Source organism: Dermacentor albipictus, chromosome 3 (genome assembly GCF_038994185.2).
Source record: "Dermacentor albipictus isolate Rhodes 1998 colony chromosome 3, USDA_Dalb.pri_finalv2, whole genome shotgun sequence".
NCBI classification, from domain to species: Eukaryota; Metazoa; Arthropoda; class Arachnida; order Ixodida; family Ixodidae; genus Dermacentor; species Dermacentor albipictus.
Window position 1 is genome coordinate 26,818,821 of NC_091823.1, and position 21,804 is coordinate 26,840,624.

General features: G+C 47.4%; 1 protein-coding gene across 1 annotated transcript in view; it reads left to right on the top strand.

The window, feature by feature from the left end:
* The window catches only part of LOC139057127 (uncharacterized), an 87,032-nt gene extending 71,372 nt beyond the window's left edge, over positions 1-15,660 (top strand). The window contains exons 21-24 of the mRNA XM_070534902.1: positions 584-597; positions 12,743-12,957; positions 13,500-13,635; positions 15,117-15,660. Coding sequence (XP_070391003.1) covers positions 584-597; positions 12,743-12,957; positions 13,500-13,635; positions 15,117-15,550 — 799 coding nt within the window. The 3' untranslated portion in view covers positions 15,551-15,660. The remainder of the gene's footprint in view (positions 1-583; positions 598-12,742; positions 12,958-13,499; positions 13,636-15,116) is intronic.
* The last annotated feature ends 6,144 nt before the right edge of the window (positions 15,661-21,804 follow it).

The following is a 21,804-nucleotide window of genomic DNA, read 5'->3' on the forward strand; positions in this document are numbered from 1 at the left end:
CAGATTCATGGTCGAATCAGACATACAGCCGCGCGCAGGAGATATGTTCGCCGGCTCGATCTACCTGCATGACGTGGAGATCTTGACATCTCTTTGCTCATCCAGCGCAAGGGAGAGGTGACGTGTACTGTAGTAAACGCTTCCTGTTCTTTGTCATCCTCACTTCTCGCTCCTTGCCTTCCCCGTACCGCTCCTGCTCTGCAGGGTAGCAGGTTAGAGCAAAATATAATTCAGGCTGACCTCCCTGCCACTCTGTAAACAAGTTATGCATTTTTTTATCATCCAAGTACCAGGCATCCCGACGAGTCCAGGGTTCGTGTCCAGTACAGCTTCGCGAGAGATTTGCCCTGCAATGCTTCGCAAGAAATGTGCTTCCTCGATGCGCGTGCTCTATCCCTTCGGCTTTGACAAACGGTGATTTGGCGTGTATGTCATTGCGTCACCCAGATCATCGAAGTGGAAACGGTCTCGGTATCCAATGTGCACCTAGCATACGCTCCATGAGGACGCACAAACGAGGACCGCCCGGGGTCATGTACTTACTTGTTCTTTCTTTCCTTTTTCTTTTCTCTTTCTTTTTCAGCAGCCACCAGTCAGGTGAAACAACGGCCAGCTATTCTGGTAGCCTCTTCTAAGAAAAGCAGTGCCATGAATGCTATTGTTCAGCTATCAGTCAAAGACCAGTCAGTTACCATCACTCATGAGCCATTTACCTTCAAAAACACTTGCAACCCCTCCGACAGCCTTTAGATGAAAGCCACTAGGTCCCAATGACTTCCGTTCGGGACTGGCCGGCTCTGTAAACGACTTGCGATAGCGCGGTTAATCTGTTCAATGACCATGCTGGTTATGTTCTCAAAAATGCCACGAACCTACTATGGGGAATTTGCCAAGGGTCGGACGGTAGAGAAAAAAAAGAAATTCACGAATATACAAAAATAAACATAAATCATGCGTGAAATAAGGGAACGAGTAATCTGGCGAATTGGGCGTGTTGGTAAGCTTTTGAAAATGCGGCAGCGCAGTAAAGCCACGGCCGGAGACCAGACGACAAGGGTGAGCGCTGTCTTTATCGTCTTGTCTGCGTCCCTGTCTTCCTTGCGCTACCGCATTTTCAAGGGAATGAGTATCAGAGCAGTGAGCGTCGAGGAAGTTAGAAAAAGTAAACCAAGGAAAGGCAAAGTGTGAACGCGAGAAAAATCTCAAAAATCTTGAAGGCAAGATTCTGAGTTCCTGTTTTTAGCGTTGAAATTATAGAATTTAAGAAGCAGAAGAAGAAGAAGAGAGAAACTGCGGTCTGGGTGTATGACACGACCATCTAGCGGGGCGAGGGCGATGGCGGCTTGCTCGGCGACTCCGGGCAGTTAGGCAGTTAGGGCTCTTCAGAAGGGTTGCATCGCCAAGCAAGCTGCTCGTCGTCTTAGCAGCTCGAGTCCATATGCTCTCACGCATGATTCAATCCACTGGTTTGCCGCTCACGTAGGGTCGGTCGAGGGTGCTCTCCCGAAGCTCAATGAGTCTGCTCACGAGGCTGCGCATGACTTCACCGACCGCGCTTCCTCTGCAAGAAGCACCGACTTCCCTCCTCCCAACGGCCACAGGGACGCTCCCGTGACTCACAACGAGATTATTAAATTCTTCTACATGTCCAGAAGGGTCTTTCTACCCCCTTAACCCAAGTTGAATAGGGCGCAAGCCATTTCGCTTAGACTTCTGCAGACCAGTACGTATCCGTGTCTGTCCGTTCTCCACGAGGCTTACCCCGACGTGTATCGCGACGACGGCTGCCCGTCCTGCGGGCAGACCTCCACTCTAGCGTACATGCTCTGGGACTGCGGGTCGACATACCACAAGTTCATCAAGTAGGAGTGGGACTCGCTTCTGCGTAGCCCCGCTCTAGAAAAGCAAATCCTGGCTGTCCGGCGTGCCCGCGACCGGGCGGGTGGGCTAGACTTACCGGACCCGACGTGGGACTAGCCGGGTGCGCGACGAGTTCGCGTCCTCGCCGGACCTGCAATAAAGTTTCTTCACTCACTCACTCGGTATATGACAAAGAGAGCCAATAAAATAGAAAATAAAAGCATGGAAATCTTTTAGCCTCCTAATCGTATATGTGGTTCGGCAAACAGTACTATGGCTTAGCCCAGTATCGATGCCACAAGGATGAAAACAGTGTCAACAAGAAGTCATTGTCTTTTACTGGTATACCGTCGGCAGAAAAAGAAAAGGTGAAAAAAGTAAGGTGATATATATATATATATATATATATATATATATATATATATATATATATATATATATATATATATATATATATATATATATATATATATATATATATATATATATATATAAACACAAATATACGTTTTCAGGGGTGTAACACTTTGACAGAACACCACACACATAGATGGCTACGGTGAGTTCCCCATATTGAAAGCCCGCCGGACCACGAGGGGAAACATTTCGTTAGTACAATAATAGTATTTCTGCTGCTGTTAAACGTCAGTATTTCCTTCATGATCATTTCTCCGGGCTCAGCGCGCACTCGTACGACTATTTATTTATTTATTTATTTGTTTGTTTATTTATTTATTGACTGAATCAAAGTAGACATCTTCATTCTGCACAGCGTTGAAAGAATTTTTTTACATGTCGCTAAATTGAGGAGAAAATGTCGCTAAATTTCCGCTAAGTTTTCCAGCAAGGTCGCTAAAATTGTCACTAAAACATGAGTATATTTCAGGTAATGTAGGCATTTTCTATCGGTAGAGCAGAACTTAACGTGGCGTAAATCAGTGTGTAGTGCCTTCATTTACCTAATGTACTTACATTACAACAGGAAATGACAGCTGAAATTCGGCGTTCACATTCATATTGTGAAGTTGCAAATGCAGCACAAATAAAAAGAACACGATTAGTCTTGTTTTCCTAACACAAAAAGGCACGTGGTCCACATTGCCTCTGAATATTTTCTAGGTCTCGGCGTTCTTAATAGGAGAACTAAATTCTACGCCTCGCCCTTAGTATACAGCATGACAATTACGTTACATTTAAACAGGACAAATGCCACGCTTCCGCTACCTTGGTACACCAGAAAGCGCCGCGTTTATAGTGTTGATTAGTCCAAAGGCCAGCCATGAGATCCGCGTGAACGAGCCAAGCCGCTCCAATATCTGCGTCTTTCTACTGTCGATCTGTCGTATTACGCACATGTTGCTTTCTAAGTATCACCATCACATTTAGTGCAATAGGTTTTGGTAAACTTATTGGCTGCAACTCTTGCAAATATCGACCAGTCTAAGACATTCAGTGAATTAAATGAAAGTAAGCAAGATGAAATGGAATAAAATGAAAGACCAGGCACGCTCAGACACATTCAATTTCGTTTCGTAAAGGATTTTAAAAAAAGTTAACGTGCATTTTGCTCCCTCGCTGTGAATCCTGTGAAGGCCACCGTGCTGTGAAGTAGTGTGACGATTTTAGGATTCTCTTATATATACCAATGCGAAGACAAGCGTTTTTTCATAATACCCACGTCGTACAGCTTATTTCGGCCGCTTAGATGTAGTTTGTTTGTTTTTTAATAATAAAGTGCGTTCTAGAAGAAGGCTAGTTACAAAAACCTTTCCTAACTTATCAGTTGCCAGAATGTCACCAATTATTCCGTTACGTCAGTAAAAAAGGTCACACGCCGCTAATAGGAAAAAACTTTGTCCATAAACATGCAAGAAATACGCTAAATTTAACGCAAAAATGGCTCAAATGGCAACACTGATTGTACATTACACGTTCACATGCAACGGTCCAACGCGGCACCCTGTGGGAATACATAAAACAAACAAACAGTGCATCCCATTAATGATGCATGCATAAGAGCAGCCTCTTCGAACACCGTTAATCGCAATTATTTCACCAGTTCGATGGTGCGAGCAAAGGCGACTAGGAAATTATATCCTTTCCCAGACGCCGTTCACCACAAGACTGTGACCACGGACATACATGTATAGTACACGTAATAGGCATGAGCACCTCCTTTCGCATTAAAGGACAATAAAGGAATATATTCAACCAGATTGGCTGATAACATTTCTGAACACAACGAAAGCATTGCTTTTTGAAAAATGGATATCGATATGTATTGCGGCTGCTTGCAAATAAATACTTGGCCTGGCTAATTCAACAGACATTCAGTCTACGAATTAAAAGTTACTTAATTACTTAATTAATTACATAATCAATTACGTACTTACTTACTTACTTACTTAGTTAATTAAGTAATTACTTACTTACTTAATTAAAGTTACGAGTTACGAAGTTACTCGAAATCTGCGGCGTCCCAAGCACGCGAAATTGGAGAAGCGAAGTTGGCCTCCATTATTTTATCTGAAGAACCATATTTATTTTATCGCCAACATAATGCAAATAAAGTTTTGTTTCCAGGGAAACGTTTCTTTCAAGAAAACAGAATGTTGATATAAGCTAAGTTAGGAGACATACTTCTGTAACGGAATTAAATGGGTCAATATTGTGTGCAAAATCCCAGTATGCCTCGTGGGAAAGACGGAAGGACGGCTAAAACAAAAGACGAGCATCCGCACGCGCAGCTTTGAACTTCCTTTACTCGCGCACCTTGACGTCGCTGTTTGTCAATTTTAGGCTCAAGTTATTTAAAATAATAATGTAAATGAGGTCTGTTAATAATATAAATAAGGGGGGGGGGGGGGAGGCAGGGCGGATAAATTACGCGTCAACTTTGCTAGTTCTGCATGCTGATGCTGCGTGAAATGCAGACGCGTGAGAAAAAATACTCAGTGAAATTCGTGCAGTCGCCACGACGTCGTGATCGCGGCAGTATGGGAGAACAAACGCATACAGGCTTTTGGACTACAGCTCGTAGCCTCATTGAGTTTCTTTTTTATTTATTTTAAAATTAAAACCGAGCGTCCGCCATCATACCACGACAGGTGCGTGAGTGTCACCTCTGTGTCCCAAACCATCTACGCGACACGTGCGACCCTGCGCAGGCACGAACTGCACCTTGAGTCACACGAGAACACCCAACCGACGTTGTCGTCACGTTTCATCAACGCCGCGCGGTGGCGGTTCCGTAAGCGACACCATGGGAAAGTGCGTCGCGATGAACACCACTGACTCGAGGAGTGTTCTCATTTCCTTTGCTCTTCTCTTCTTTTTATCTTTCATTTTTCTTTCGCGTTGGCTAATCGCTGCTGCCAAACCCGCGTGCACTTTGCGCGTCTGTGTCGTCAGTCAAGATTTACGGCCATGCCGAGACCGCGCTCCCAGCAGCTCTTCCGCCGTCGCGCACACGACGAACAGGCTGGAAGGCCGAGCTTTGTGGCCGGCAACACCGACCGAGTGGCTCGTGTTTCAGCTGACAGCAGCGCTGAAACGAACTCCTACAAATTTATGTATACCGTAATAACCCAAATTTAAGCACACTTCGCAACCTTAGAAGCACTGGAAACTAAGTGAATGGAGGCACATTGGTTACATCGCTTTACATTAGCTTACATTGGCATACATGTAATGATTACGATGGCTTTAGAATGGGCCCCGATAACTGACAGGGATGCTAAGAAGCAGTTACAAACCTAATTGTACAGGTAAAGCATACTTTCAAAAGCACTATACCCTTTGAAAACGAAGCGTTTTGTCTCATTTAGGTCATTTTGATGCAAGAAATGTTCTCGAAGCTCGATACTTTCTGTAAACCTTTAGAATGCAATGTAGTCATTCCTTACCGACAGAAAAACAGCTATACGCGAGTACCTGCCGCGTTCGCCGGCTCACCCTCGCAAGCTTTCACTCATACGGAACCTCACAGGGGCGGCGACAGCGACGGAAGAAATGCGCCTGGAGCGTGGTACGTAATTGCTATCGCAATGAAATGCCCACGAAAAGGAACATCCTACATCCGATCGGGAACATAAGCGCGAAGCGAACTTTTATGCGCGCCTGGGATATTCTCAATATGGCCGCTTCATCATGCTGAGGCTTGTAACGGATAGGAGTGACCTTGCCCCTATTGACAGCTTCCTCCCACCATGTGAAGAGTCCCATGCAACAGAGTTCCAGTTACTACCTAGAATAACAGGCGGCCGGAGGAAAAAGCACAAGAGAAAAAGGATTGTGGGGACCCGAAGCATACATAACGAAGAGTCTAGGCCCGTCATTTATACGGACGCAGCACAGCTGTACGACTCGCAACTTACAACCCAGATACAAGCATCTGCCACTTAGAGCTCGAAGCCATACGCGAAGCAACAGAAGCAATCGACAGCCTACACCAACATGGCTCCAAACTCGCCATCTACACGGACAGCCAGGAAGCAGTGATGACTTTGAGGGTTAGATCCACAACTTTCGCAATCGCTGCATAGGTGGTGGTGGTGGTAACAACTTTATTTAGATTCTGCTCAGTTATGTTCTGGCAGGCCCGAGTCCTAGGATGGCCCCTCACGAGGAGCGACCCTTTCGGCCCAGGCAACGAGGGCTTTTTGTACTTTTACGTCCGGCGTTCTGAGCAGCTCTTTCTTCCCACGTCTGTTGTGAGGGAGCTGGCAGGAGCGACCTGGGAGGGGGTGAGCCCTCGCACCCCCAAAGATGTGATTTTGGGTAGCCAATGTTTGATTTGTGCAATTTTGACATATGGCTGCATAGTTTTTTTTTTTCATGCAAAGCACTGACAGCGCATAAGGTCATTTACGTGGACATACATCCATTGGACCCCGGGTGGCAACAAGGGGCAACATGGGCAACAGAGAGGCGCATCGGGCCGCGTGCGAATGACGCATTTCGACCGAGAACAATGGTCTCCTTTTCCCGACAGCGGCCTCCCTCCTCAACCCCTCTGCACACTTGGACCCCAAGGAGTACATTTGGAAATGAAGAATCCAGAGCAAGAAAGAGGCTCCAGGAGACGATCATTACTCCCGAATCTCCCCTGCCAGAAGACCTTCCCGGTGCCTGCCAGGTTCTGTTTCACAAAGCCAGGTCGGGTTTCGCACTGAATCCCAACTTCATGGAGCGATGGCTGGCTTACAGCAGACGGAACACATCTGTCAACGCCGAAGAAGACACAGACACACCTGAGGAGCCCAGCCTATCGTGGCCGCTATGTCACGCAAAAGTAGTCAAACCAAATATTACGCAACTGTTTTGAGGCTGTCCCGCAGCCCACGATACTATAGATGAATTTACCGGAGCATATGGTGACACCAAGTACGAGGAGTACGTCTCTCTACCTTCTAATCTCCCTCTGGAATCGCAGAAATGTCGTCTGTTGTTAGTATGAGAATTTGCCATAGAGATCAACATCAGTGGATTGACCTGACTAGACCTCAGCACTCTTAGCGCAACTACCTCAATAACCCCGTCCAACTCCGATACCCCATCCAGGCCACAGAGCCATCCTTTCTCCAACTAAAAGGTATTATTCATTCATATTAATTTGAACGCCTGGCGTTGCTGGTACGTCAGCTGCCGAACAGAAGCTCCCCTTCCGGTGTTCATCCTGTCCCTCTTATCGTTTAACTCACATCGAGCACGAAAGCAAATTAAATCACGAATGAAGGGGAAGCCCGACCCAGCCCTACCAGAACCCACAGGCTTCGCTCTTTGCTGCGACAGCACTCAAGAGGGGTGCTTAATAACGCGTTGATGCGGTAAGTCGAGGCTGACGCCTGCGACAACTATTCTTTCGTGTCCTTCCCTCCCCGTGCACGGGGTGCAACGTACGGCTCAGCCGTCCTATAGTGGCTCCATACATGCGACTGCCTCGCACGAGGCCCCTTCGTGCGGAGCGCGTGAACGCCGCGTGCTTCGCGAGCTGGATTCAAACGCCTTCAGGCTCCACGCTTCGCGCGTCGTACCACTGCGCCGCAGACAGGATCCAGACGCAGGCGCCGTTTAATGTGCTACAAGGGCGCCACAAGCGCGCTGGCTCTTGGCGGAACAGCGTGCAACCGGAATAACGAAACGAAAATGAAAGCCACTCACCTCTTGACCTTGAAGCAAACGATCTACGCCTCGTGCATAAGCGGAACGCACATCACCCGCCCCATTCCCAGTGATCACGTGATTGTGACATAACGTCAGGGACAGCGTTTATTCAGAGATAGGCGAACAAGATCGGCTTGTACTAGCGCGTGTTCCATTTCACGAAGTATCCATCCCTGTTAGAAGAAATAAAACCAAAAGCGCGGTGGAAGACAAATGAATTTTGCGGAAAGTTGGTGTACAACATTGTGACTTTTTTGAAACCCGGAATCCAGTCTCGGGCGGCTTTCACGAATATTTAATAAGAAAAATAATAACGAATTTAAGAACGCGTTCCTAAATGTTCCATAGACAACGCCTAGTCCGCACAAGTACGCGTTCCTAAATTCGTTGTTATTTTCGTTATTAAATGTTGGTGCAAGCCGCTCCTGGTGTCGCGTAAAAATTGCGCCGCCTAGCTCGTTTTGTCAGCGCTATTTACCTGGGGTGGAACCAAGAGCCCAAAATAATGTCATCTGAAAGTGGTCACGCGTCGATACTTTGCATGGAAGAGACCAGCGTCTACCTATCCAGCGCGATTGGGCGTTCAGTTCATTGAACAGAGAGAGAATAAAAGCGTACGAAACTCTATGACTTCGACGATAAGTTAGGTTGCGTACGGCGCATATACATGTTTCATATGACTGAATTGCACTCAATATTTCTAGTGCTTAGGCGGCAGAGCTACTTGCCTTTCCTGTTTTCGCGCGTATCTCAATGTGTCCTTTTCTATACGCGGATGCAGGAGTTAGGACACTGTTATGCTGCGCTTGTAGTTTTGTCAAAAGTTTATGGGCACGGAGCCCATTGTGAGAAGATGTTTTTAAAAACTAAGGCCGTTCAAATAGTTAAATTTACGAATCTAATACGAACATACGAGAAAAACTACCACCGATTATCGAACTCAGTGTCGAATATTTTCTAATTTCTGAACTAACATGACATATGAAGTTCGCGCGGAGTAAGTTTGGTAAAAAAAAAAGAAAAAAGCAAAAAATGACAAGCTTATGCACATTTACACAAACATGTAATACTATCCGCAACTGGACTTCCGGTCAATTCAGAGGCTTGTGAATGAAAAAACTGCTTTAAGTTATCTGGTGCGCCATGACAATGACAGTAACGAAACAACGGAACAGCATGTTGCGAAATTCACGCACATTCTTGTGGAAAGAGGGAAGCGCGATACTGCAGCACCGTACAATTGTTTCAAAGGATGCAAACACGGTGAGACTGGCCAAACAATAAATCGATACAGATACACACGTGGGTTGCATAAATGCAAGCCATTTTTTATTGAATGGCTGGGAACTATTGAACAAACGTTATCGGCTCCTCGCATTCGCTCGGGAACTGGTGCCCTTGCGCCTCAACGGCAGCTATCCTGCAGCACAGCCACCTGCAACAGCCCTCACTTCCATCAAGCTCTCTTTCTCTCCTCTGACACTTCCATTAAGTGTTTCCATCCCCTGTATATTCGAAAGAAACGAATATTCGACTACTTCGAACAGCGAATTATCGAGCCGGACACGAATCGAATAGCAGAGACTATTCATGTCATACTTAAACTTTCGAATACTGGCTCACCACTACTACAGATGTTAACATACACCAGAAAGGTAAAATAAACGAGCTTGGTGACCTCCTATATTACCTGTTTCAAAGCCGATGAACTATAATCATTATTTCATTATCATCATCGTCGACGTCGACGACGCTTGGAGTCGCACTAACTGAATTACTGGCGCGCATAACGTCGTTATATTCGATTAACAATCGACGCCTACTTTCCACAACTTTCTACATTCATTGCCACATAAAAAAGAAGGCGACGGCTTTGGATGGTGTATAGAGAGAGAAATAGAAGAGAGGATGGTGTGAGCCACTACCTAGTTAAGTTGAGTACTAGAACAGAAAAGCGCCCTTTTAGTTAAGCAAGCTTCCTTCACGTTTCCAGCGCGTGACTCTTCCGCAATGAGAAGATTAATGTTCACGGAAATTTTGAAACCAAGAGCCCAACTGCCTCACAAACAAGTGCAAACTTCCGCAAATAAGAACTCGCCGAGTTTCTTGCATCATACTTCAGTGCAAGCAACGCATACTGCGTCACCTACCCCTACACTACCCGCACCCAATCCCTGTAGCGAAAGCCTTGTGACACAAGACACGCCCCCAGTTGCCATTAAATATACTTACTTGGGCTGCCAGCGCGCACCATTTTACACCACGCGTAGTCGAATCGGGTTTCACTGCCGTGGGGGGGTGTGTCTCGTGTCGTCATCACAGATCTCGCAACGCGCCTGCGTTTTATATGCGGCCGCACTCAGCGCTCCGTATGGCTGGGAAAAGGGGCGTAGGGTGGCTCGACGAATCCAGAGCGGCGCACAGAACACGGCCCCATGACGTCGACGGAAGGCTCGCGTCTCGTCCGCTTCGCCAGCGCTCACCCAGTCCTGCAAGTCCTCATTGTCGCAGGTACGTACCACATCGTAAGTTTCCTTCCACCCGTATCGTGCACCCATGTTGTGATCTGACCGCGTCTCCCAATTTGCTGCAGTTTGAAACCAGCGAACACCCCAGAATGGGCCCTTTACAGCTATATTTATCAGGAGTATGTTAACTAGTTCTCGCAGCGTCAGTCGCAACTGTCATCCTCACGTTCCCTTTGCAGAATAAGTCGACGGAAAGGAAGACCCGTATTTGTTTTCAGCCAGGAGGGTTTGCAGTCGGGCTAGGTAAACTAGTACACGATATTTAAAACGAAAACAACGCAAAAAAACGGCAAAATAGAGGCAGACAAACCAAGAATTCAATCTCAGCTCTGTGACGTGCGAGGCCGTCGTGCCGCCGTCGAGCCGTCCTCGCTTCACTGTCATCGTTCCGTGGTATTCGTTGCCGTCGTCTTCGTGCAGTCATCGCCGTCGTAGTACTACCACTGTCGTCGTGTCAGCTACCGCTGTTTCGGGCGGCGACTACAGATCCCGAAACCCGCTTGAGCGCTGCTCTATCAGTCGAACTGTAGTACGATAGCTAGCTGGGTGTATCGGTACATCCGCATTGCTACTTAAAGCGCACACATCAAACACGGACAAAGGAGAGAAACGTAACACGAGCGCTGAATCAGTCGAGGGTCGAGCTGCTACTACTAACCGTGCCATACTTATACCACCCCAGCTGTTTCTTATTGCTGCGCTAGCAATTATAGAGACACACCACGCGAATTTTCGATGTCGCCGTAGCCGTATTGTTCCGTAAAGTCCAAGTGCGATAAGATCATAGGACGCCCCGCTGTAGGTGCGAGGGAAAGTGTGCGAGGGTGAGCCTGAAAGGATGGTGGCTTGATGCACGCCGTCCATCCGCGCGCTCTATAAGCGCGCAGTAACATGATCAAGCGCACGCTATTGGGCCAGGTGAGCGTACGTCTCCTCCAACCCGGCCGCGGCTGCACATGGCTGACCGCGCTGTTGAGCGCATACGCGGTCCGCGCGCCCTACCTTCGAGGTAATCTCCGGCGGGTGCAAGCGCTGGGTGAGCCGACATGGATGGTGAATTCATGTGCACAGTCTTCCCGTGGGCCTAGCGCCGGATGTCTCGAAATCTCAAGTTTCGGGGACGCGTTGAAGAGAGGTGTAGCACGAAGCACTCGCTCCCCTGTTTTCGCTCTTTAAGAGGAAGCTTTAGCTCGGGCCCAACTCCGACGCGGCCTATTCAAATACATGTAAAACGTAAAAACTTTTTCTGAGATAACCCCTGGACCGATTTTAATGAAATTTGTTGCATTTGAGAGAGAAAGTGAAATTCTAGGGACTGTTGGAAGCGAAATTTCTATTTATGGCCTGAATTTCATTACATGAATTTTCAAAAATTCGGAAGTTTGAAAAAAAATAGAAGCACGAAATTTATAAATTCATAGCTCTGCATCAAGAACAGACATCGCGGTTCTGTGAACGGCATACATTAGATCATCGAAAGCGGGCAAATTTGATATATCACTTTACATTTTGCGTGAATTTGTTACGTTCTTTACAAGCATTTTGCAAAAGCTATATTTCCAAGTTATTAAATTTTTTTTTTTATTCATGTGTAACATATCAATTTTATCCGCTTTGGATGTACTGTTAGATGCATTTCACAGAATTGTATTATCGTTTTTCGTTGCTGAGTTACAGAGTTGTAAACTTGATAGTATCGTTTTCTGAAAATTTTAGATTTTCGACAATTTTTAATAAAAATTCACTATCTAATTCAAAAATTCGAGACCAACGGTCACCAGATTTTACGTTTCTCTTTTAAATGCAACAAACCTCGTCAAATCTGGTGCAGTGGTTGCCAAGAAAAACGAATTCTCCTTTTACATGTATTTAGATAGGAGCACCCGAGCTAAAGCTTCCACTTAACACGCCAGTGTTATGACACCGGGTGTTCGCGGTCATACAGTGAGATAGATCTGTTCATATTTGCCTGCGCGCGCGTGATGCCATGCTTGTTAATTTAATTAGTAAGCAAACGTGTAATGCAATTTATACGGCCGATAAAACTACGAAATTCACTTCGTGTAGTTGTCTAAGATTTTTCAATCACTATGAATGCTTCGCCTCTAGGGCGAAGCTGCGATTTTTTTTCCTTTTCAAACAAGGTGAGCGCTGTTGCTAGCCGTACACGCCGACCGCTGTCCACGCAGGATTTATGCTTCAATGCTCATCGGCGCTGCGGCTGCTGAAGGTGAAGGCGCCGCCGACTGTGCTGTACGGTGGCGTCGCCAAGCTGGATTGCCAGTACGACCTCGAGTCCGACTCACTGTACGCCGCTAAGTGGTTCAAGGACGGGCACGAGTTCTACCGATACAGGCCTGGCGTCGGAGTCACGACCTTCCCCGTGCAGGGTGTCACTGTGAACGTAAGAATCATTCATTTTTTTTTTTCGAGGGAAAGTAAATTATTGTAAGTTAAAGTTTGGGAAACAGGATCCTACAAGCATAAAATGAATTTATGTAATAGTGAAAGGCTATGGCTAGATATCTTGACCTCAGGAACTCGCAGTTTAGAATGCCTCATCGGAAATCAGTGGCCCATGCAGTCATCAGGGGTCGAACACGACTCGAATGGTATCTAACTAATCCTTTTTCGCTGTAATCTTAATTCGTGCCTTATGAGTTATAGTAACATTTCATATTAAGTGAGCCCTCTAAACCAGGTATTATTCCTTCAGACTACGAAAATAAATTGAGTCGGTTTGAAGGTGCTGACATGAGTATATAGGGCAAATAACAACTGCAACAAGCTCATTACCAAAATATCACTACATTAAGTATTAGTTACATTATGCCACGCGGAGCATGTGCGACATTGAAGCCGCTCAGTGCTCGAGGCATGCCCATTTGTCAAGCCAAATTTTCGCCAAGACCAATACGCTTCTTTTCACCGCCTACATCATCGCAGAACTCGGAGTCTATCGACGCGGCGGTCTACCTGCATAACCTGACTCTTCAAAGTTCGGGGCTCTACAATTGCGAGATATCAGCACAGTCACCTTCATTCCAAACAGTCATCGGAGTCAAACAAATAAACGTCATAGGTAAGTGATCCAATGCTTACTTAAACTGTAGCCACGGCAGCGTTTACGACCTATAGTATACATTCCCATTGAATTAGACGTAAACACACACACAAACACACACACACACACACACAATCTCAAGAACAGTATAGCTGTTGCAAGTGGAGATCATTCTAAATCGCATCCGTACGAATGAAGCGGGAAATAAACGAAATAAAAAAGAAAACTAATTGTGAGGTGTGAAAATAAATCGAGCAATTTCCTGCAGTTGCATGGGCATTTCGCGCCACATACAAATTAATCACGGAATACGGTGAAGTAAAACGCTTTAAATTAGTCACAACTTGTCATATTTCGTTGTGCGCCCTTAACTATCATTGATGAGAAGACGAACGAAATGTGTTATTTTTGTTTCAGAACAGGAGTAGGTGATCGCTGAAGCTGCCATTGTAATGAGCTTTCTCGACGACATTTCAGCTTTCTAGGGGACAATTCAAGCACGTCGACCTACATGAGGGAGCGGAGGAGACCAGGGTTGTTTCCCAGTATATATGGGTGAATTTCTTTCCGCGAAAACCGTAACTTTAAAGCATAGCCCGAGCGCCAGAAGGGTTGCCACTTTTGGCGCTCGTTCACGAGAGGTTTACACGTGACAACGGTAAACCATCCAACGCAGAACGCTCAAAACTGCCACTGGAAGTGCGCCGCGCAGCAAAGTAAGGAAAGACGAGAGAGGAAAAGAGGAGGCGGGGCTCGTGACACAAACGTGACGCAGACCCTCGGCTTCAATAAGAGAGAATCGAGGAAATTAATGTCGCTGAATCGAGGCAAAGGGACAGGGCGTCTACGTAGGCAGCGTGGCGACGCGACATTTCTATTACTGCTGTATCTTCTAATAATTGAGTAATTTGAAAATTTGCTGCGATGGAACACTCCCTAGAAAGCGCATCACAACTTCCAGCGTATAAGCAAAATTTCCGTTGGGGCCCGGTGATGACAATTATTATGGTTACTGATGCGAAAGCGTCAATTGGCCCATTGAGCGAAAAGACCGGCGTCTGTATTCTGTATAGCAGCGAAACGGCGCCTAAAGTCTCGCTGGCTTCGACGCCACGTCACAAGCGCGCCTCGACGGAGCAGAGCGAGTGAAAGAGAACATCGCGCCAGGTGTTGCGTGAGGGGAGAGGGCATCGTCGCGACGCAACGTCGCCCTCGCTCTCGGAAGCCGGCGCCCGAGCCAGCACCGCAGGCTGCTGCTGCTTGCTGGCTCGGGCAGCAGCACATACCGCTATGGTACATTACTCGCAGCGCAAAACTCGAAGGACGGCTCAGCGGCGCTCAATTGGGCATTATTGCTTTCGCATTCACAACTCATAAGTGCATAGGATTGCTCGGATCTTTTGTCAGAAGTTTGCGCTAGACAATATTGCTCCTTTCGAATACCAGAACAGCCTTTCCGTGACGCTTGGTCCCCACAATTTGTGGTTGACTTGTTGCAGCCCTCCCAAGACACGGGCCACGCATTGAGGGCGCCAGAAGGCGATACAGAGCCGCCGAAACGGTCAGCCTGAACTGCACGTCAGGAAAATCCAAACCGGCGCCGGTCCTTCGATGGTTTGTCAACGGCGCTCTGGTGACGGACTCCAAGAGTCAAAGTGATCTCACAACCGTTAAGCACGACGACGGTTTCGAAACGGTGTCCAGGAGGCTTCAGTTCGTGGTGACCGAAGATCTCTTCGATCGAAACGAAGACATCAAAGTGAAGTGTGAAGTCAGTGTTCCGAACGTATACGTGATGAGCGACGAAAAGGTACTGCTGGAAAAACCGCAGGACAGCGTTGTGGAAATAAGAGACCTGGACGACGACTGCCTGGCCAAGATTATTTCTTTCATCACGCGGCTGTGGATGAAAGAAAACGACGGAGAAGACTGACCGAAACTGGTCGTGTACAGCGCAGCTCTTTACGGACATGCCGGTATTTGCAGTCGAAGTTAATCAGAAGATAGACATTCCGTCAAATAAATGAGATTCTTCAATGCATACGTGGCAATTCTGGTGCTTGTATATAGTACAGAAAACATTCAAACAGTGTTGCTTCGTAAACAAAATATCAACTAACAAAACGCAAGGTACAAAAGAAACGGGGCAATGGTCCCAGATAGATGCATAGTTGAAATCTACGAAGTTATATATGCATGTAGAGAAACAGTGAATCTCTTTATGGAAGAATGTTTCACAACAAAGTCTAGCATATATAACTGGACTTCCAATTTTGCGCTTCTTGTAGAACATTCGAGGTTATTTACCTACGTGAGGTTACCTACCTTACATCCATGAGCTCTTCCAAATTTAATGTATTGATCTGGGTCGCCTCAATAAGTAACGAAAGAAGCACTCCTTATTGCAGAAAAAAGAAGTCAAAATATATGCAAAGGACATGTAAACACACCAATTCAAATAAGGTTGTAGCATTTCTTACTAACACACGTGTCGATAGTCACTTTCTATGGTACATTTGTTGTGTCGCACAAATCTACAATGATCCTTGCACTAAGAAATAATTTCCGTGCCTCTGAAATCAGCGGGGCAGCGACAAGAGCTCTTGCGGGTACCAAATGACAAGACAGCAACCCTTTTCGCATCCTTACGCTTCCCCGTCAACGCCTACCAACAGCAGAACAAAGTCGTGTACACGAACTCTACGGTACGTGCTACTTATATTAAACTCCGTTTTGGCCAGCAACCTTAATATCGGGCCAGTATGCGTCAGATTTAGCGAAATTCTCTATTCCTAACGCAGCCGCCACCATACAGCTGATGTAGGGCCGTGATCGGTCGAGTGCCCTTCTATAAACAAAGGCAGATTCGGTGAAAAGCAGAAAATTGGATGGTAATTAAATCGTCATTTTGTTAGCTCGTCTGGAAAAAAAATTGGGTAAAAATCAAATTGCGAGATGAACGAACATTTCGGTCTCTTTCGGCAAGTTCACCGGAGCGTTGAGACTAACTTAGTAACATAAACATAGTGCACTGAATATTTGCGAATTAAGACGATCCCAGAAAATATCTGGGGCCAAGATTCGCAGGGTGAGCGCTCCTTAAAAGTGAAGCGTTTCATCCTGACACACCAACTGACTCGGGTCGCACAGCTGGAGTGTCCTCCGTCCCAGCTCCGGCGCGTCTCTTACAGCAACCCCACGCACGCTCATCACGATGTCCTCAACAGTTGCACGCGGGACGGGCCAATAATGCCCGGAACTACCCTCGTAAGTATAGCTGCGCCAGCTGCTCAGAGCACATCGCATAACGTTCACTTCGCGCTCCTTTCGAAGCGCAGGTGCCTCGCCGTGTGTGGTCAGCGGCTTCTCGCCCACAATCTTCCACGTCACGATTGAGTGCACTGCAAACCTCTTTCCTCCCTTGCCAGCTCTCCTTTACCCCCTACGCAACAAAGAGCTGTGGGTGCCCTCAGCGACGGACCTCCCGAGGTCCTCCGAGCTGTGATACAACGGGCTCGAAACATCGCCGGAATCATCTTAGGGACCCTGGACTGAGGGTTCCTCCCACGCTGCTCTCGCCATTCAAATATTATTAATAAAGACGTTTCACTCTCTCTCTCTCCCAACAAGGTATGGAGCGATGCACGTGTTTCACTTTTGCGCTCGCTGGAGCGATCCTTCGCCATTGTTTCGTCCGCCACTTTAGCAGACTTCAAAGATGGAGCTCGGGCACGCTACACCCGACAATTTCCCGCGTGAGGGGATCAAGAACGCGCTTGCCAGACTCCACAGGTAAGAGGAAGAAAGCGAGAGAGTAATAGCAACACTGACCGCGAGAAAAAAAAAAGCTGAGGTGCCTGTGTCCGTCTTCGTCTGCTTTGATCGTGGTTTTGATTGAAGAACCCCGTCGGCAGTGCATCATAAACTGTGTTGAGTGAGATGCCCCGCACGCGTATCGTCCGCAGGCAGTGTATAGAGGACGCTGATATATGTGCAGGATACCGCCGTCTGCTCTGGGCTAAACTGCACAAGTTATTGTTACTACAGCGGTTAAACCGTTAGGGACGAGATATGTAAATACCCTAAAAAAAATTTGTTTTCCCCCTAAATGTGCAAAATACGCCGAGAATCAGCATAATCAACGAAAAGAAAAAATATATTGCGGAACGTTTTTTCAGCGATTTGGAACGGCTATGCCAGGCAGAACCCTGCAAGTAGGCTTCCCCACAACTCACCTAGGGCTTCGTTCGGAAATGCACAAACAGCTCTCGTCATATGCAAACAAAAGGTGTACACTGAACTTGATTTACACGACACGTGTGATACCACTGCAGCCTGACTTCCTGCATCGGTGTTTCCACTCACGCGTGCTCCCAAAAGAAAGCGTGTTGTCGCGTGCCAAACTTCTCCCTCGGCCTGTATTCCAGTTCTAATCCAACAAATGGCGTTTGCTGTCTGTCGCTGAGTGTTGGTCGAAGACATTTACCGAAATACTCCCTACTCAATACCGAAACTATGAAAGAAGTGCGTGCGTGCGTGCGTGCGTGCGTGCGTGCGTGCGTGCGTGCGTGCGTGCGTGCGTGCGTGTGTGTGTGTGTGTGTGTGTGTGTGTGTGTGTGTGTGTGTGTGTGTGTGTGTGTGTGTGTGTGTGTGTGTGTGTGTGTGTGTGTGTGTGTGTGTGTGTGTGTGTGTGTGTGTGTGTGTGTGTGTGTGTGTGTGTGTGTGTGTGTGTGTGTGTGTGTGTGTGTGTGTGTGTGTGTGTCTTTTGTGCTTGCATACTGTCAACACTGTCTCTGCTGTATAGGCGAATGTTGTCGAAGTAAATCAGTCCAGCGCCGAAGGAATCACTGAAGTCTGTCCTTCTTTTCTCACTATCCGCGGAGCCGGTTTTGAAATCAATTTTACGTTGTCGTTATAGCCAGTGGTGCAGCGCTTGCGTTTTACAGAACTTGCACATAGCTACCCTCCGGCGGTGCATGGTCAATGTCTGTCGGTCTATATACACGTCGCGTTAACAAAAAAAAAAAATTCGTCTCCAGTTTCTCGCAAATGCTCTGTAGCTCTCAGTCTAATGTAGGTACCTTGGAAAAAATCATACTGAAATTGGCCGCTAAGACGACTCTATCATTACGGCGAGTTTCATTTACTCTTCATCATTCGATCGGATTCGATCCCGCGACCTCATGCTCAGCAGCCTAACACCATCGCCACTCAGCAACCACGGCGGGTATTTATGACCTCTGCATGCAAGTGAAAATGTTTCGATCCCTAATAAACGTTGTAAATTGTTAGAATTTTTTATAGAATCATTAGGTTTGCTTACTGGAAGGATAAGCGATACTGAGATTCGCGTGTATTTCACATGCCGTTGATAAAAGACTGCCGAAAGGGTCACTAAAGCGTACAGGTATTTTTCAATGTTAAAAAAGCATGCAATGCATTTTGAAGCGAGGTGAACATACAGCAACATTCATTCTCTAGGTATAAGCTACGCATACCTTTAGAAATAGTTAATTGGCTACCTCCTTCTCTTTAAAAATATAATAAACTTTGCCCTGTGTATATATTTAAATTATTGCGTATGTGCATGGTGTTTACAGTGGAAATTTAAAGCAATGTCGAAGTGAGAAAATACGGATGAGGCAGCAGCCACTGATGCTTCTAATGCGCTTGTTCTCCTATTGTAAGCATTTGCAGAAATAAAGCTAAGTGTGAATTAAAATCCCTGCACGTCCGCGCAAACAATGATGCATTAAGTTATTAGCTACAGTAAAGTTTATCTGAAAAAGCCGAGTCAAGACAAAATAAACCTCGAATGATGTGGGCGACAAAACTCTGCAAAGACACGTTAGGTGGGGAGGTAGCCTTCGGGAGGAGAGACCCCCCCGTAGTCGGCGCCTATGAGTGTAAAGTGAATAGGGCTAGAAAAGCTCCTAGGAGCAGCGTGTTGAAATATTAGAGACCTTTAGCGTGTCCGCTACTTCGGCAAACGGGGGCAGTTTGGGCGGATTGCCGGATGTGCGGTAGCGTAAACGTGAGCTACCGGAGCGGTGCAGCCGCCTGGTGCGGTAGAGTTCAACCAAACAAACACAGAGCTGAAATTGCATAACCCACTATTCCTGCTCCGCTGCTGGTGCAAATTTTCGGCAGCGGCGTAACTGTGAACACGATCACGCCGCTGTCGAAAATTTACAGTAGCAGCTAAGCAGAATATAGTAAGTGGCTTTTTGTTTGTGTGGTTGAGCTTTGCACCACCAGCTGGCGTCACTAATCTGGCCGCTCACGTTTACGCCCCCGCTCAACCGGCCAACCACCCGCGCTTGCCGGAATAGCGGACGCACGCACTCAAAAGGGCAAGATATAGTCCGGCGTAACGCGCGCGCGCGGCCACGCGCGTCGCGGTTAAGCGACGTCGGTGAAAAACGCGCACTCTACAGTTCGGCGTCACGGCGTAGCCGGCGTGCCCAGGCGCGCTTGGCGAACTCAACGCCGCCGGCGCGGAGATAGAACGTGTTCTATTTCACGCGGCTGACGCTAGACCAGAATGCACTGCGCGCTGTAGCGACAGCGAGCAGAAGGCAGAATGGCGGCCTGCGGTGCGCGTACTGACAGTGCGGCTGTGGTTTTTTCGACATCCGTGTTTGATGACAGCGCTAGTGAGGACGCCTGTTTGAAGCGATTAGCAACCATCCATGTGTACACGATGTGAAACGCATGGACTACCGCGACACAGAGCGGAAGAACAACGCGTGGGAAGCTATACGAAAGCAGTGTGGTCTCGCCACAGGTAAGCTGCATTTCGCAGCTCCTGTACTAGCTGGTGGTAGTCGCCGAGTTGAGGGCGCTTGTCGAATAGCTTTCGCATGTACATGGTCCGCTTCCGTTTTTGACGTAGCCGAAGTACTAGCAATATGAGTGCGATGTTCTGGCTGTCAGGCACGGCGGCCGCATTTCGATGGGGGCGAAATGCGAAAAGCACCCGTGTGCTTAGATTTAGGTACACGTTAAAGAACCCCAGGTGGTCGAAATTTCCGGAGTCCTCCTCTACGGTGTGCCTCATAATCAGAAAGTGGTTTTCGCACGTAAAACCCTGTTCTTTTTTTCAAAAGTTTTCGTTTTAGGCCCACTAACAGCGCGCGGAACGAGAAGCGCGCGCGCTACCCGAACGGCGAGGGTATATGCAAGACGCGCATGCGCCATGTAAACAGCTGTTCGCCGCGGCGGTGAAGTTGCGCTCCCGGACGCACAGATGGCGCCAGCCTCGAGCTGCGCGCGCACGCCGAACTCTAGAGGAGCAAATTTCTTGCACCCCTGGCGTCGCTAGCGCAGCGTATCCGACTTCGCCTGCCGCGGCCTGGCGCGCCGAGAACGCCGGACTATATCTTGGCCTTAATACTCTATTGAAAGCCAGTAGGCCTGCGTATATAAAAATAGATTCCCGCTAAGTTCTTTGGCTTTATTTCTAGCATTGTGCGTTGCGATGGTTCTTTGAGATTCGACGGCGAGATGAAATGCCTCGTGGTGTTTACATGAAGTCACCTATGCCTTCGCTAAACAATGCCGTACAATACGTAGCACATGTAGTGGTGTGCTTATATATCACACTGTAACTACTGTAATGCACGAATATAATGAATAGAGGATGGAATTTTTTTTTCATTCGTAAGCATTTCTATGCGTACCCAACGAGGAAACCCGTCCATCCCTCTGTCCGTCCGTCACTAAGACAATCGCTTTCAATATGGGGCCCGCAGCAGCGAGCGAATTCAGCTTCCTGCTGCCTCTCGCTTCAACGCGAACTAAGCGGCGAGAACACAGCGCACGCGAAGCTATCAGCACTCGGAGCACTTAGTCCGCATTGCAGATCGTTTTCAAGATAGGGTCCGAACGGCTGCGCCGTACGCAGCCGCAGCCGGGTTGCGACTGATAATGGTTCGACGCGGATGGATAAGGCTCTCAAGAGCGATAACGGCTTATAATGATCGGAACGTCATCGGCGCGCCCCTGGCGCCGTCACCTGCAGTAGTTTTCTTGCGTCAATTCACACTGCGCCGCCGTCCTCAAGAGTTCGTGTCGCCGCAATGCGGTCGTTTATACTGGCCGGATTAAGTTTCATATTATTGATGACGACACCGAACTGCGTGGAGATCAGCAAGTGGCACAATTCTTACGCGTACTACTTACGGA